The 18,168-nt window shown below is 41.2% G+C and overlaps 1 protein-coding gene across 1 annotated transcript; it reads left to right on the top strand.

Annotated features, from left to right (window-relative positions):
* Positions 1-8,463: 8,463 nt before the first annotated feature.
* Positions 8,464-17,555, top strand: LOC115207950 (cyclin-dependent kinase 4). Its single transcript, XM_029775596.1, has 9 exons — positions 8,464-8,736; positions 11,000-11,068; positions 11,336-11,556; positions 14,699-14,834; positions 15,085-15,252; positions 15,424-15,533; positions 16,122-16,172; positions 16,363-16,498; positions 16,728-17,555. Exons 3-9 carry the CDS (start codon positions 11,339-11,341, stop codon positions 16,824-16,826), a joined length of 918 nt encoding a protein of 305 aa, XP_029631456.1. The 5' UTR covers positions 8,464-8,736; positions 11,000-11,068; positions 11,336-11,338; the 3' UTR covers positions 16,827-17,555.
* Positions 17,556-18,168: the final 613 nt, after the last annotated feature.

The following is an 18,168-nucleotide window of genomic DNA, read 5'->3' as shown; positions in this document are numbered from 1 at the left end:
TTGTTTACATCCCTGTTAATGAGCATTTCTCCTTTGCCAAGATAATCCATCCACCTGACAGGTGTGGTGTATCAAGAAGCTGATTAAACAGCATGATTATTACACAGGTGCACCTGGTGCTAGGGACAATAAAAGGTGACTCTAAAATGTGCAGTATTTTCACACAATGCCACAATGCCACAATTGGAATGCTGACTGTAGGAATGTCCACCAGAGACCATGTGTAACCATGACACCCCAGGACCTCCACATCCAGCTTCTTCACCTGCGGGATGGTCTGAGATGAGCCACCCGGACAGCTGATGAAACTGTGGGTTTGCATAACCAAAGAATTTCTGCACAAACTGTCAGAAACCGTGTCAGGGAAACTCATCTGCATGTTCATCGTCCTCACCAGGGTCTTGACCTGCCTGCAGTTTGGCATTGTAACCGACTATTGTGGGCAAATGCTCACCTTCAATGGCTACTGGCCCGCTTCAAAGTAGCCGCCCTTTGCCTTGATGACAGCTTTGCACACTCTTGGCATTCTCTCAACCAGCTTCATGAGGTAGTCACCTGGAATGCGTTTCAATTAACAGGTGTGCCTTGTTAAAAGTACATTTGTGGAATTTCTTTCCTTTTTAATGTGTTTGAGCCAATCAGTTGTGTTGTGACAAGGTAGGGGTGGTATACAGAAGATAGCCCTATTTGTTAAAATACCATGTCCATATTATAGCAAGAACAGCTCAAATAAAAAAAGAGAAACGACAGTCCATCAATACTTTAAGACATGAAGATCAGTCAATCCAGAACATTTCAAGAACTTTGAAAGTTTCTACACGTGCAGTTGCAAAAACCATCAAGCCCTGTGATGAAACTGGCTCTCATGAAGACTGCCACAGGAAAGGAAGACCCAGAGTTACCTCTGCTGCAGAGGATAAGTTCATTAGAGTTAACTGCACCTCAGATTGCAGTCCAAATAAATGCTTCACAGAGTTCAAGTAACAGACACAGCAACATCAACTGGTCAGAGGAGACTGCGTGAATCAGGCCTTCATGGTCGAATTGCTGCAAATAAACCACTACTAAACCACTACTAAAGGCCCAATAAGAAGAAGAGACTTGCTTGGGCCAAGAAACACGAGTAATGGACATTAGACCGGTGGAAATCTGTCCTTTGGTCTGATGAGTCCAAATTTGAGATTTTTGGTTCCAACCGCCGTGTCTTTGTAAGACGCAGAGTAGTTGAATCGATGATCTCGGCATGGAGGAGGAGGAGGTGTGATGGTGTAGGGGTGCTTTGCTGGTGACACTGTCAGTGATTTATTTAGAATTCAAGGCACACTTAACCAGCATGGCTTCCACATCATTCTGCAGCAATACGCCATCCCATCTGGTTTGCACTTAGTCCCACAATCATTTGTTTTTCAACAGGACAATGGCCCAAAACACACCTCTAGGCTGTGTAAGGGCTATTTGACCAAAGAGAGTGATGGAGTGCTGCATCAGATGACCTGGCCTCCACAATCACCCAACCTCAACCCAATTGAAATGGTTTGGGATGAGTTGGACCGCAGAGTAAAGGAAAAGCAGCCAACAAGTGCTCAGCACATGTGGGAACTCCTTCAAGACTGTTGGAAAAATATTCCTCATGAAGCTGTTTGAGAGAATGCCAAGAGTGTGCAAAGCTATCATCAAGGCAAAGGGTGGCTACTTTGAAGAATCTAAAATATAAAATGTATTTGGTTTGTTTAAAACTTATTTTGGTTACTACATGATTCTATTTGTGTTATTTCATAGTTTTGATGTCTTCTCTATTATTCTACAATATAGAAAATAGTCAAAATAAAGAATAACCCTTGAATGGGTAGGTGTCCACATTTTTGACTGGAACTGTATAGGCAAAAATGAGCAGTCAGATTGTGCAGCACTGTGAATAGAATTGTAACCAGTACAATTATATGCTGACATATTAGTACTGAAATTAGATCATTTGTGTGGAGGACAAGAGCCACAAAAGGACAGTGAGGCCCAGATGTATGAAAGAAAAAGAGATTTAGGTAATGGAAAATTGACAACCACTGCTCTATCTGTCCGTACGAGTGTAAAAAAAAGAAAAGAAGAAGAAACAACTGCTAGGCAGGACTGTGTCACATTTCATAAGCTATCAATTTCAGAGCATGATGTTTGGATTGGCTCCACCAGTTCATGTCAACAGGCTAACATTGACTACAACATGAATGCACTGACTGTAAGTCGCTATGGATAACAGCGTCTGCTAAATTACTAAAATGTAAATGTAAAACGTAATGTTCTGTGAAACGTCCAGCAGGTCATCCAGGCATGCTAACTCTGAGACACTACTACAGCACACAATGTTAGCTAACTAAGAGGGAGATAACTACTGTAGGAGAAAGCAGAAGCAACTTAAGAGAGAAAGACGAGGGAAAGATGGTGTAGCATTCAAAGGTAGAGGGACAAAGAGAGAGGGTGGAAGAGGGCCACGGTTGTGTCACTGAGACATTAGCAATATGTGTCATTGGTTATCTACAGAGGGCTGAGCAGCTTTGGTGACCATCAGTCTGAATAATACATCTACAAAAACCCACAAAGACAAAATACATACACACACCAACACACTAAAATTCTCATAAAGACGCACACACACACACACACTGACACGGTACAAACACAGGTACACAAAAACAGACACTTAGACACTCAAACAAACACGCACACATACACAGTGACCACCCCCGCTGGCTGAGCACAGTCTGTCTATGCACTCAGCCACGTCACCCACACCAAATGCACACAGATTGTGCTGGCAAGGCATCTGGTTTAAACTAAGAGAACTCTCTCAGTTCAGCTGTCTAGCTTGTTTACCAGAAATATTCCATTCACCAAGACTTGTTTTCCCCTGGTCATTAAGTTCACATCCAATAATAATTTCCCCATTACACTGGGTCCTTACCAAGGTTATTATAGTAAAAGAAAACTGAAACGAAAACGAAAACTAATCATGAAAAAACTATTTAGTAAACTGAAATAAAATAATGAACAAACCCGTTTGAAAAACTAAAACTATACTGAAAGTATTATCTTTGGCTTCAAAATAAAATAAAAACCATAATAACATTTGTTCAGTTACAGTTATTTTTCACATAAAAAATAATGGTTTTCAAGCTTTTGGGGTGGGGGTGTTCAAACTACTGAATCTTGTGGGTAAATGCTGCCAGGAGATGGCGCTTTTTCAAATAGGCCTAGTTTGTGCGTCGCAATCACAAGCTATCACTAATTAACAGGGTGGGAAATCGTCTCGGTAGCGAACTTGATTCTTCTTATGTGTACAGATATACTATCTTAATTTGATCACTCTGTTGTGGCAGGGAATTTTCTTGCTCAGCAGGAAATGCAAACTTGTATGTAATCAAGTTTTTAAAAGGCTTCTAAAGTTTGTAATTTCGACTTTAACATTTCAGACTTGATTTGCACTAACGAAAAATGCATCAACCCTTACAAAAATGTACATCAAATATAATACACATAATAATTCCCATTTTCTGTAGCAGCAGGATTATTTTCCTGCTGTGAGAAACTGGTCAATTTAAGATAGAACATCTGTACTATTACAATTAAATAGCATTGGATTGATGTAAACATGAGCAAAATAGTTTTCTTCCACCCTATTTTTTTGCACCAGTCTCTGTGCTATTCATTTTAAATCCAAGTCACATTAAGATTGAATTTCAAAATAAAATCAAAAAACGAATAAAAATAAAAACTATAATAACCTTAGTCCTTACAAATCAATAATTAGCCCAACCACTTTGTCATTGGCTTCTGTTTTGAGATATTGTCATCGGAAACAGACAAATAGAGTGGTGGAATAATCGACTATAATAGTGACCGTGACACAAAATAGGATACAAGAGGTCGAGGTTGTTCTTAATAAGGGTGTTTTCCCCACAACCCTGACCTATAAGTCTCCTTAAAAGTAGCCATTGCAAGGAAATCTTGCTCCCTCAAACATGGTGGAGATCTTTCTGATCGCTGCTCTAGTGGCCAACAGGCTGCAGGCTGTCTAGGCTCTGATAGCTCTCTGGTGGACAGATGGTCATCCCAACTCAGTGGCTCTACTGCTACCGTTAGTGCACCCAGCCATTCTGAGTGAAATATACTCGGCATATGTGCCCGCATCGTGGGGAAGGTCCTGGCAGAGAGCCCTCTGGACGCACCAGACAGGATGGAGTCCTGCATTCGTTTGCCTGAGAGCGTCCAACTTTACCATGGTGCTAAAAACTTACTGAGACAAGAGCTCGCCACCTTTAGAATGTAACCATTATAGGTGTTCGGACCCAACTGGGTGATAATGAACTATATAATGGGACCATTCAGAAGCCCAGTTAAGTACAAATAGAATAGCACTGAAGGTGCAGGATCCCCATTAGCCGACACCAATGGCGAAAGCTCGTCTTCCTGGAGTCCGACACATAACGAAAAAAGACATTACAGACAAAAGTACCTTACAATTGGCATGCAATTAAAACACTAACGTAGACATTACAGACATTATATATTATACACAAAAGTCAAAAGTTTGGACACACCTACTCATTCAAAGGTTTTTCTTTATTTTTCCTATTTTCTACATTGTAGATTAATAGTGAAGACATCAAAACTATGAAATAACACATATGGAATCAAGTAGTAACCAAAAAAGTGTTAAACAAATCAAAACACGTTATATTTTAGATTCTTCAAAGTAGCCACCCTTTGCCTTGATGACAGCTTTGCACACTCTTGGCATTCTCTCAACCAGCTTCATGAGGTAGTCACATGGAATGCTTTTCCAATAGTTTTAAAGGAGTTCCCAAATATGCTGAGCACTTGTTGGCTGCTTTTCCTTCACTCTGCGATCCAACTCATCCCAAACCATCTCAATTGGTTTGAGGTCAGGTGATTGTGGAGGCCAGATCATCTGATGCAACACTCCATCACTCTCCTTCTTGGTCAAATAGCCCTTACAGAGCCTGGAGATGTGTTTTGGGTCATTGTCCTGTTGAAAAACAAATTATAGTTCCACTAAGCACAAACCAGATGGGATGGCATATTGCTGCGGTAGCCATGCTGGTTAAGTGTGCCTTGATGTGTCTGTTACTCGAACTCTGTGAAGCATTTATTTGGGCTGCAATCTGATATGCAGTGAACTCTCTTTTTTTTTACCTTTATTTAACTAGGCAGTCACTTAAGAACAAACTCTTATTTACAATGATGGCCTAGGAACAGTGGGTTAACTGCCTTGTTCTGGGGCAGAACGACAGATTTTTACCTTGTCAGCTTAGGGATTAGATCTAGCAACCTTTCGGTTACTGGCCCAACACTCTAACCACTAGGCTACCTGCTGCCCCAAACTCAACTCCAATGAACTTATCCTATGCAGCAGAGGTAACTCTGGGTCTTCCTTTCCTGTGGCGGTCCTCTTGAGAGCCAGTTTCATCATAGCGCTTGATGGTTTTTAAGACTGCACTTGAAGAAACTTTCAAAGTTCTTGAAATGTTCCAGATTGACTGACATTCATGTCTTAAAGTAATGATGAACTGTCGTTTCTCTTTACTTATTTGAGCTGTTCTTGCCATAATATGGACTTGGTCTTTTACCAAATAGGGCTATCTTCTGTATACCTCCCTACCTTGTCACAACACAACTGATTAGCTCAAACGCATTAAGAAGGAAAGAAATTCCACAAAATAACTTTTAACAAGGCACACATGTTAATTGAAATGCATTCCAGGTGACCACCTCATGACGCAGTTGAGAGTGCCAAGAGTGTGCAAAGCTGTCATCAAGGCAAAGGGTGGCTACTTTGAAGAATCTCAAAATATAAAATATATTTTGATTTGTTTAACACTTTTTTGGTTACTACATGATTCCATAAGTGTTATTTCACAGTTTTGATGTCTTCTCTATTATTCTACAATGTAGAAAATAGTAAAATAAAGAAAAACCCTTGAATGGGTAGGTATGTCCAAACTTTTAACTGGTACTGTACTTAAAGCGTAATGTTGGGATGCAAACTCAAAATGTAATACATGTTAACTCTATACTGTATCTGACATGGAACAGGTGTCTTCTTTTTTTGAAGCCCATAACCATGTGTATGAGGTGTATACTTTTGTTTCAAAGTAGATTTGCTTAAGAATACCAAGAAACACTCTGTGTGACCCTAATTTAGCTCACTGCAGTTAAAGGTTAATGGAGAAGCATACTGTACCTCCCTGCATCTTTGTCTACAGTATCACCAAAACTTCCAGCGCTGAATGAATGGCTTTAGGGGGGAGCTATTACAACTGATCAACTTCCCTGATGATTTACTATTGGATAATCTGAGAAAGGAAGTCCTTTTTATGAGTAAACAGGAAGTGGATGAGAAGAGTATGAATAACATGGACGTGGTCCTTTCAGATGTCAATGTTATCAAAATAAAGAGAATCACTTAATGCTTACTGTCAATCAGGCCTATTGATGAAATCAACTACCTATAATAACCTATAAACTGTTAGGGAAAGGGAATACCTAGTCAGTTGCACAACTGAATGCATTCAACCGATCAGTTGTTGTGGGAGTTCATTGCCTTGCTCAAGGGCAGAACGGCAGATTTTTCCACCTTGCTGCCTTGGGGATTCCAACAAGCAACTTTCCGGTTACTAATCAATGGAAGATGGAATAAAAATTACGGAATTAAAAGTTAAAGGAGAAGGACAGGCTACAACGACCAAGAGTCAACAGGTAGGCTGCTACTTAATATTCTGAATGGAGTGGTTGTTATGTGTAACTGTAGGATGAGAAAGTGCATGTACTGTAGCCTCAATTAGCCTAGCTAGCTAACGTTAGCTAGTTCAACTATCTTCTCTCGGTTTGATGCAGTCAAGACAGGTACTACATAATCATATTTGATGATAAATAACCTAGCTATTAGTCTACTATTGCGCGAGTTGGCTTAGTTGGTTGGTGTCTCTCGTCTCTCCCTCCCTGCTCACCCTGTCACTACCTCACAGTACGGCCCCTCCTGGCTGCTAGAGTGGCACCTCTATCCCTCCTCTCATACTTTATCAGTTCCCGGTTAATAAAGTAGGCATAAAAATTCATTTTCTTTTGCTTCCCTCACTCTGATCGGATCGGGTCTGGATCTGACCAGGTCTAGTTGTCTTCGGGTCCGTTCGGAACAGGTCTCTATACTTAAAAATATATATATGCATATCGGGTCCGGGTTGGAAAGCCCATGGTCCATTTCGGAAAGGGTTCAACTTTTTGAACCCTGGAATACCTTTAGTTTGAAGTAGTCATCTCAATCGAACAAAAAAAGTAATCTGTGACTCTGACATTGGTTGTTTTCCTGTCCAACTACATTGCAGATGCCTGCCAGATATCACAACGCTTGGATACGTGTTTAACTATCAGCTAAACCCATCATATGATATTGCAATCTGATGCCGACTGCACAGTCGATGATGTGGCACGCAACCATTGGTTGATGCAATGTAACTTCTAGTGGTGCTTTCATAACAACTCGGAAACTCAAAGCCTCCCGATTTCAAATTTTTGTGACTCTTTTGCTTAGAGCTTCCTATTGGTTGATTCTGATACTTTCCAAGTGGGAAACTCGGAGCTCATCTTTCTATAAAAATTTTCCATGTTGGAAATTTCAGAGTTTCCGAGTTGTCATGTACGCAGCATAGTGGGCCAGGAACATGACCATTGACTTCAGTGGCAGATGGGTAAAGAATGTGATTATTTGTATGGACTGGAGAATTATGCATTGAAAGATTTTCACTAAAAACATCTTGCAGTATGCATTATAGCCTAGCCTAATATAAAAATATCCCCAAGCCTGGCAATTTCAGGTTTCTTTTTTTATATGATGATTAACTTTATTGCTAAAGGCCTAGGGCATGATTTATATCCCTTTACTATGAATTGTGTTTCTGTTAATACGGTATAGTATTAATTTTATTTAAATAAAAGTCAAATTACTCATTCTGAATACTTCATTTGGAATGCATGGCTGGTGGATGAGCCTAGCAACAGCAGTTCCCCGCCAATCGCAGCGTGAGAAAGAGCTGGGAGGGGTTTGGTGCACGGTCCTCATTCACCAAGCCATGGAGCTCTGCGCGCGCCCGGGGCGAAGGAGTCACACCCTCTTCTTCAATGTATATAATATACATTGTCTTTGGAGGAAATAAACCAAATTATTAGTCTTACATGAGGAAAAATACTAAGAATTAGCACATCATAGAATCCAATACTTTAAAATATCCACTTATTGCCTCTCTCTGCACTGTGCACTCATTCATTCATAATGTTTATGAACACTTTAACATGTAATTGGCAGATGTATCATTCTACAGAGTGTAATGTACTAGTGGATGGCCACCTAAATAAAAAACATGCTGCAAAGTTGTCATGATTTTTTAAGAGGGTATATGGATATTTGGCCCCGCCTCGCATGGCTACAGGAAGCGCCTCCACTTTACCTAGTGATTTGCCAGTGTTTAGAAAAAAGAAGTAAGGCCGAAGTTAAATCGAATGATTTGATCGAAGACATCCGCAACAGTTTCTGCCAGTTTGGTGTAAAGTCTGTGTGACCTACCTCGAATGTGGTTTGATAAGAAGAACCAAGTGAAAAACATGATTTCGTTCATGCACTAAATGTAGCAGTATAGCCTGCTAACGTTAAATAAAACGTAAAGACACGTGGTAAGTAGCCTATTACATACAATTTAGTTAAAATTATGTTCACATCATCTTGTAAAATACTTCTTAAACAAATGTCGCTTGTTGCAATGTATTTCTGCTAGTTTGGGGCACTGTTTACATATCAAGTCATAATCACACAAGTTCTACACAACTTGTTGCATGAATTTGCTATTGCCGCTAAAAACATGCTTTGCTATGCCAAAAATAAACATAGAACCATGTTTTAACATATACGACTTTTTGCCACGTCAGATGTTAAACTGCGTTTGAAAAGTGTTGTGGCCTGTTCTCTGTGTTGTCTGAGAATAGAACTATGGAAGAACACCACGTGTCGAGGGGGTGCTTTCGTTTTCATGCTTTATGCCACGAGCTCTGTCCAATATTTTGATAGCATTAGCTAATTTTGCTTGCTTAGAAGTTTATTTGATGAGAAAATACTAGGACAACTACATATAATTAAATTGTTTATTGGAGGTATGTAGATTTAACAATGAAAGTTGTCCTACCTTCTTGGGTAGAATATAGGACCACACCAGTAAATAATTCAGAACAAATTTCAGATGGTCTTTGATGTAGCGTTGCATATAGAACAATATACATTTGTCATATGCCCCATCATGGCCTATTGATAATATACACCTGTGAACCATGCGACTGACCACCTTTAAACAAAATCAAATTTTATTGGTCACATACACATGGTTAGCAGATGTTATTGAGAGTGTAGTGAAATGCTTGTGCTTCTAGTGCAACAATATCCACAAGTAATCTAACAAGTCAACAACAAATACATAATACACCCAAATCTAAGGAAAGGAATGGAATAATAATAAATATATGGATGAGCAATGTCAGAGCAGCATAGGCGATGATGCAATAGATAGTATAGAATACAGTATATACATATGAGATGAGTAGTGGAAGATATGTAAACATTAAAGTGACTAGTGTTCCATTTTTTTTTAAAGTGGCCAATGATTTAAAGTCTGTATGTTGGCAGCAGCCTCTGTTCTAGTGATGGCTGTTTAACAGTCTGATGGCCTTGAGATAGCTGTTTTCAGTCTCTCGGACCCAGCTTTGATGCACCTGTACTGACCTCACCTTCTGGATGTTAGCGGGGTGAACAGGCAGTGGCTCGGGTGGTTGTTGTCCTTGATTATCTTTTTGGCCTTCCTGTGACATCGGGTGCTGTAGGTTTCCAGGAGGACAGGTAGTTTGCCCCCGGTGATGCGTTGTGCAGACCGCACCACCATCTGGAGAGCCCTGCGGTTGTGGGTGGTGCAGTTGCCGTACCAGTCGGTGATACAGCCCGACAGGATGCTCTCAATTGTGCATCTGTAAAGGTTTGAGGGTTTTAGGTGACAAGCCACATTTCTTCAGCCTCCTGGGGTTGAAGAGGCACTGTTACGCCTTCTTCACCACACTGTCTGTGTGGGTGGACCATTTCAGTTTGTCAGTGATATGTACGCCGAGGAACTTAACTTTACACCTTCTCCACTGCTGTCCCGTCAATGTGGATAGGGGGGTGCTCCCTCTGCTGTTTCCTGAAGTCCACGATCATCTCCTTTGTTTTGTTGATGTTGAGTGAGAGGTTATTTTCCTGACACCACACTCCGAGAGCCCTCACCTCCTCCCTGTAGGCTGTCTCGTCGTTGTTGGTAATCAAGCCTACTACTGTTGTTGTCTGCGAACTTGATGATTGAGTTGGAGGCGTGCATGTCCACACAGTCATATGTGAACAGTGAGTACAGGAGGGGGCTGAGCACGCACCTATTGTGTACTTGCTGGCTCTGGGAGGAGCTAAGGATGCCAATTTGGTAAAAGCATTTATGGCTGGTTTCCCGGACCCAGATTAAGACTATTCCTGGATTCAAGCCTAGTCTTCTTTACTCATTCTCAGTGGAGAATCTGCCTTTTAGTCCAGGATTGGTCTTAATCTCTGTCTGAGAAACCAACCTCCATTTTGCTCCATTCAGTGGAACTACCTCTGTTTGCACCCCTATTTAACATCATTTAGATGGCATACACCCTGTCAATATAACATTGGCCACATTATTACCCATATATTATTAGTTATAAGGTGACTTAGGCAACTCTTCCTGCATTTAGCCTACTTCCTTCCTTGTTTACATACTTTGTACAGTACGCAGACTGATCACAACTTACTTCATTTCTGTATGGAATACAAAGCGCCATGGTGCTGGCATCATTCTGTCTAATGTCTGAGTCATTCTCTCTCCCCCTCTCCAACTTATGTCTGCAGGGAGCCTGTGCTGTGTGGTTGACCACTGGAATGTCTTGTTGACTGAAGTCTTGTCTCATTGAATATCAGGTCAGATTCCAACCCCATTCAGTCACATACACACACGCACTTTCCGACAGCCTCTTCCGCTCTGGAATGCAGAGGTGACCCCAGCTAATGAGGTCTAGTGCACAAGAAGGTGAAAGATCGTAGGAGGGGGCTGGATCTAAGACAGGTGGACCTCCATTTTGGAGAGCACGGTGACAGAGGGGATTGGAGGGGACAGTGTCTTACTGTAGAAGGAAAATGTAGTCATACGTACCTATTTTTCTGTCTGCCTGCCTGTCTGTCAACCAGAACATGGCCCAGGGCAGTGGGGTCCAGTACGAGCCAGTGGCAGAGATTGGAGGGGGTGCGTACGGAACGGTGTACAAGGCTCGGGACCTGGAGAGCGGCCAGTTTGTTGCTCTGAAGAGTGTTCGCGTCCAGACGGACCAAGATGGCCTCCCTATCTCCACGGTCCGAGAAGTGGCCCTGCTGAAGAGACTGGAGCAGTTTGATCATCCCAACGTGGTCAAGTATGAACACATTTATTACATTTTTTTTGTACAATTTTTTTATAAACAATACAAACGACAACATCATACAAACATCAACTACATCACGCCTACACAGACCCACTAGCACACACCCCCCATCTCCAGCGCCCGCATAACTTTCCGCCACATGGCCTGAAACTGCACCATTTTGTTTCTCTCCGTAGCCCACACATTTTCAGTATTTAAATAAATCATTCCATTTTTCCATTGTGTTAATGATGGCAGATTGATTGATTTCCAAGTTTTTAGTATATGTTTTTTCAAGATGAGTGATGAGAAGAGAATCGTCCAACCCATCGGGTATCTCACTACACCCCCATATGCCATGTCTTGAAATATGCAGACAGACGGATTAAAAGTAAGTTTACATTGTAATACTGCTGACAACAAACTTTCTAGCTCTGCCCACAACTTCCGGACTTTATAGGATTCCCAGAAAGCATGGATTATTGAGTCATTATTAGTTTTACACTTAAGACATGACTCTGCCGTTGTTGTAGAATTTGTTAATTTTGTCTCTTGTATAATAAACTCTATTCACTTGGTTTATACTGGATTAGGCGTACATTTTCGTTAACTGTGATTGTTAGTTATGCTCCAACTTTCCCTCCATCTTGTGCCAACATCAGTTCTTAAGTCTTGGTTCCAATAGTTAATTTTTTTTCTAAGAGATTGTCAGTTGGATATACTCTCTGCAAGGGAAGATATACAAAACCTATCATATGAACATCCTTGTTCTGACTCAAATAAGATTCCCTCAAGGTTGCTCTGATGTCCAAAAGGGAAAAAAAATAGTGATATGTAACTTTTTAAGTTGCATGTATTTGAAATGATCTACATTGGTCAGTCCAAAATTACTTTTTAATTATGTCATGGAAATAAATGTATTTCCTGTTACCAAGTCATTTACAGTTTCTATGACTTTAGTTTTCCATGTGGACCATTTTTATCTGTGAATTCTGAAAAGATATCCAAGGATTGTTCCATAAGTTTGTGGTTTTAGAAAGTGATATTGGTTTGTGTAGAATATGTTTATTTTCTTCCATATTGTTATAGTAATGTTCTTAACTATGAAGTTGTTAATGTTCTTAGCTTTATCCTTTGGAAATGGACACGTGAAAAGATTCTGGGGATGAGCGCGCACGTCTTCAATATGTTCCCATTGTTCCTCTTTAGTGCATTTAACTATATGTCGCAAGTAAACGGGTTGGGTTGTGTGTTCATACAATTCCAAGTCTAGAAGGTTAAAACCACCCTCAGACTTAAGATGATGTAAAACTTTCCTTTTTATTCTATGAATTTTATTTGCCCATATAAAGTCTTATGACCAAGTGTACTTTTAAAAAAAAATTTTTTTAAGAATGTCTTCAGTGGGTAGTTGGTATTGCTGAAAATGCGTACAAATGCTTTGGCATTCATGCAACTCTAAAAAGGTTTGAAGAACACATTTAATCATTGAACCTTTATTTATAGTGATAGTTCGTAGATTGTCAGATGTTCTCCAGCCAGGAAAGAGGTCTAGTTTTGAGATTAGTTCACGTCCCACGCCAACTTTTGTGTAGATCTAGGATTAACTGACAAAACCGCACAGTCTCACTTTCAACCATACAATTGTAATGGTAAAAAGGAACGAATGGAATACACACATGCACGTTCATTGTTTCTACTTCACACATAATAGCACCTTTTGAAATGCGTAAACATGCACAAACACGAACAAACACAGTCAAACGCTTTCATTGACACATTGTGTTGTTTTTGTTGCGACTTGTAGCCTGTGACTTTAGTTTTGACCTGATCACCTGTATCTTGTGAAACCCTACGCCCACATAGCATAAGAACTCTGCAATGCCTAAAAACTGACTGGTATGTCTGTGATAAGCAGGTTCTATAAAGGTTATTACCTAGTGACTGGCTCACCATGGCATGCCTCGCCTCTCATTCAAATTATGGTGATTGACCATAAGCTTGTCTGTTTGACTGATTATTAAGAGATCCCACACATCAGTATTTCCCCTATATTAATTTAGCGGTGTTGTTGTGGACGAGCACTAATTTAAAAGTTGGGGATGTGCAAGATCCATCAACTCAAACTGGCTTCCTGGGAGCAGAGCACCTTCACTGGATTGTGTGGAACGAGCACGTCTGTCAGATAAGAGGGGGCAAGGCCATGCAGTGCTTTAAATGTTAAGAGTAAGATCTTAAAATCAAACCAATACTTTACAAGCAGCCAGTGTAGTGCTGATAAAACTGGAGTGATGTGCTCGTGCCTTCTAGTGTTGGTTAAAATGCGAGCTGCAGTGTTCTGTACAAGTTGTAGGCTTTTAATAGTGCAGTCTTGGCAACTGGAGATTAAACAAATTCATGGACCAATTTTTTTGCATCTGTTTGAGAGCTAAAGTGTCTAATTCTGGAAATGTTCCTGAGATGGAAGGATGCTGTTTTGGATATGCTTTTTATGTAGTTGTCAAAAGTGAGGCCGGGGTCAAAGGTGACACTAAGATTTTTAACAACCATGTTTGGTGTAATGAGGCAACCATCAGTGTTGAGGGTGAGGTCTGACACTGAGTTTCTTGTGGCCATGTGCCATCATTTCAGTCTTGCGAGAATATAAAAGCAAGAAGTAGAATGTTTTCTAATTAGAAACTTTATTGTCCACGTAATGTGGAAATTTGTGTTTGGCCTCATCACATAAAAACAGACATTAAATGCCATCATGAGCACAGCCATTCTCGAGATCATTAAATAAAATGTACAAGTACAAAAACGCTACAGTGCCAGTGCACTATAACTGTATTTAACGTCTGTGATGCACACCTCAAGGCGGGCTGACTTTAAAGTTTCGTCTGGTTTAAAAGATAAAAACAATTGGGTGTCATCAGCATAGCAATGAACGTGCATGTCATTACCAAGGGGTAGCATGTATAAAGAAAAAAAAAAAAGGGGGTCCAAGCACAGAACCTTGAGGAATTCTAAATTCAACCATGGAACGTTCAGACGAATTATCACACACACTCTGTGTACACTGGGCTCATGGACGTGTCTGTGTGTGATGTTTGACTGTATGTGTACGCTAGGCTCATTGTGTGTGTGTGTGTGTGTGTGTGTGTTTGTACATCAGGCTCATGGACGTGTGTGCCACCCTGAGGACAGATCAGGAGACTAAAGTCACCCTGGTATTTGAACACGTGGACCAGGACCTGAAGACCTACCTAGAGAAGGCCCCCGCCCCAGGACTGCCCCCCAGCCACATCAGAGTAAGAAGCCCCCTCAGGTCCCTGTAAACCACATTAAATAAACATAGTAGGTCCCTGTAAACCATGTTAAAAGGAAGGTACATCCAAAACAAACCTTTAAATGATCTTACCTTGGCTGTTGTCACTTGACTGGCCCCTGCCCTTCAGTGTTTGGCAGGTCTACAGGTCGCCCTCTATCTGGCTGGATATGTTGGACCGTTGTGTGGACCAAGGCTCGTACCCATGTTAAATGTCCCCCCCTGTGTGTTAGGACCTGATGCGTCAATTGCTGTGCGGCCTGTCATTCCTCCACTCGAACCGTGTGGTGCACCGGGACCTGAAGCCAGAGAACATCCTGGTCACCAGCCGTGGTCAGGTGAAGCTGGCCGACTTTGGACTGGCCAGGATCTACAGTTGCCACATGGCCCTTACCCCTGTGGTAGGAACACAGACACACACACACTGGTTGAGAATGGAAAGGGTCTCTGTGCATTCACCATAATGCTTACTTATGCTTTACAGTTGGCATAGATATTCATACACATTCATACCTCTCTCCTACTCTCAACTGCCCCTCCATTGACGTCTGTCTCCTCCATGTCTGCCCTAGGTGGTGACTCTGTGGTACAGGCCTCCTGAGGTCCTGCTCCAGTCCACCTACGCCACGCCGGTGGACATCTGGAGCACGGGCTGCATCTTTGCTGAGATGTTCCGACGCAAGTGAGTGGTCAGGGCAAGAGAAGGCTTATTTGACATACTGGGACATTCATTTTTAAATAGTTTTCTCTGTGTAATATAAATTATGTATGTATGTATGTGTATATATACACACACACGTGTGTGTGTGTGTGTGTGTGTGTGTGTGTGTGTGTGCGCGCGAGTCTGATATTCTAAAAGATGCCCACTGGATTAATAGATTATATCCCACCCAGCAAGTTACCGCATTGGAAACGGAGCAAGAAAAACCTAATTTGTTTCTGACTGTAGTGTGACCGAGCTCTCATTTCTGGGATTATGCTCCCACCAGGTGGTCAAATCGAAGTATAGCAGTCTACTGCTGTGGCACTCCAATTAACTAGGACTCAGGGATTCTTCTCTTATCATTATGGCTCCACGCTAACGGCCAGGCCACACCAGTGTACACAGGGGAGGGTCAGCCCTGGCCCCTGTAATCTCCCACAGACATGGCTGTAGGTCAGCACAATAAAATAAGACTATATGGGGGCAGAGAGACAGATGGTACTGCTTGTCACAGCAGGGGAAGTTGGCCAACAGCACATTAACCAAAATCCAAACTTTCTCATGTAGACCGTTGTTCTCTGGAGACTCTGAAATGGACCAACTGGGAAAGATATTCAAGTGAGTATGGGCAGAAATGTCCACTGCTGTATCCCAAATGGCACCCTATTCCCTATATAGTGTACTACTTTTGACCAGGGCATTTCAGGACTCAGTTCTTGCCACTTTGGATAAGTCTAACTTCTGTTCATTCTTTCTGAAACACTTGTCTGACTGGTTGGCTTGTTCCTTCCTGTCTGCCATTCCACAGTGTGATTGGCCTGCCACCCATGGAGGAGTGGCCTGCTGATGTCACCCTCTCACGACACAACTTCAGTCCTATCAGCCCACGCCCAATCACAGACTACGTTCCTGAGATCAATGAGCAGGGGGCAGAGCTGCTTTTGGTGAAACTTTTGGTTTTCTAACCAGCTGTGGGGTGTATTCTGTTTGGTCAAAAAATAACTTTTTGGGAGTGTTTAAATGGTAAAATTGTATATGTGAATCCTGGCTAAAAGTGTATTTATTTACCCAGACCAACACCTGTAAAAGCTATGATAAAGATGGGACAAACCCTACTTTTAATTTCTACTTGAGTCACATTTGTAAACCTAGCCGTTCTGTTTGTTCCCACAGAAAATGCTAACCTTTGACCCTCTAAGAAGAATCTCTGCCCTAAACGCTCAAGAACATCCTTACTTCCAGGAGGATGAGGAGGAAGTGACAAATGGTTGAAATGCAGTGAATGACATTGAAGGATGGGACCGTGAGGAATGGTAACCCTGACTCCATTTTGGTGTATATTGTCATTCAGTGCATTTCAGGCCAGATCCCTGTTGTGGTTCCTTTTTTAAAAAATGTTACTACAGAAGCCAGTTGCACCCCTTGAGAATGTATAGGAGTAGAGAAGTGGAGTTCAAGGACCAATATGGATATGAACCTGAAGAAGGCTTGACTCCCCTCGCATTCCTCAAATGAATTCCCCAGCCTGGTCTCATAGACTAGACGTAACATAATAAACTTAAAAACGAGACACTCAAATTAGTATGATATATTACGTTTGGTATGGTTACGTAAGACCGATAGTTATTTAAAATCTTGTTACCGACAACTTTTGAGCTAATTAGCACCTTTTCAACTCCTTGCTACTTTGCATGTTAGCTAACCTTTCCACCTACCCTTCTCCAACTCCTAAACTTAACCCCTAACCCCAAGCTGAGCTAACATTAGCCACCTAGATAGAATTCCTAACATATCATACATTTTGCCAATTCGTAACATTTCATTTGAAGTCCACAAATGAATTCATACCATACGAAACGTGACTCAACATATTAAATGGAGTGTCTCGGTTTTATGTACAGAATAATACAAAGGTTGCGCACACACACACACAACATGGAATAACTGTCCTCCTGTGTGGTTATTTTAATATAGATTAAAGATCCAATGCATACATTTTTATTACAATATCAAGTCTTTTCTGTTTAACAATTGAAGTACCTTGCTGTGATATTTTTCTACCAAAATAGCTTCTTAGCAAAGAGCAATTTTTTTTAAGCAAGAATTTTGCTAGTGTGAGTGGGGATGGGGAAACTGAAAAGTAGCTGTTATTGGCAGAGAGATTTGGAACATTTTCTTATTGGTCTATTAACTAATTTACCACCTGGTGATGTCACCAGGTAGGCCAAAATTCCATTCCACCAAAAAAGGCTGACATTTCAGGCTCTTACTTTCACAGCTCTTACACTAAAAGGGCATTATTATTTTCACACTTTCACAGTATTATTCCAACCTCTGTGTGGAAATATATTTTTACACACACACAGTGGCAAGAAAAAGTATGTCGAACCCTTTGGAAATACCTGGATTTCTGCATAAATTGGTCTTAAAATTTGATCTGATCTTCATCTAGGTCACAACAATAGACAAACACAGGCTGCTTAAACTAATAACACACAAGTATACGGTTTCATGTCTTTATTGAACATACCGTGTAAACATTCACAGTGCAGGGTGGGAAAAGTATGTGAACCCTTGGATTTAATAACTGGTTGACCCTCCTTTGGCAGCAATG

The sequence above is a fragment of the Salmo trutta genome, chromosome 14, assembly GCF_901001165.1.
Source record: "Salmo trutta chromosome 14, fSalTru1.1, whole genome shotgun sequence".
In the NCBI taxonomy this organism is placed as follows: Eukaryota; Metazoa; Chordata; class Actinopteri; order Salmoniformes; family Salmonidae; genus Salmo; species Salmo trutta.
This window is presented reverse-complemented; position numbering and strand designations above follow the sequence as displayed.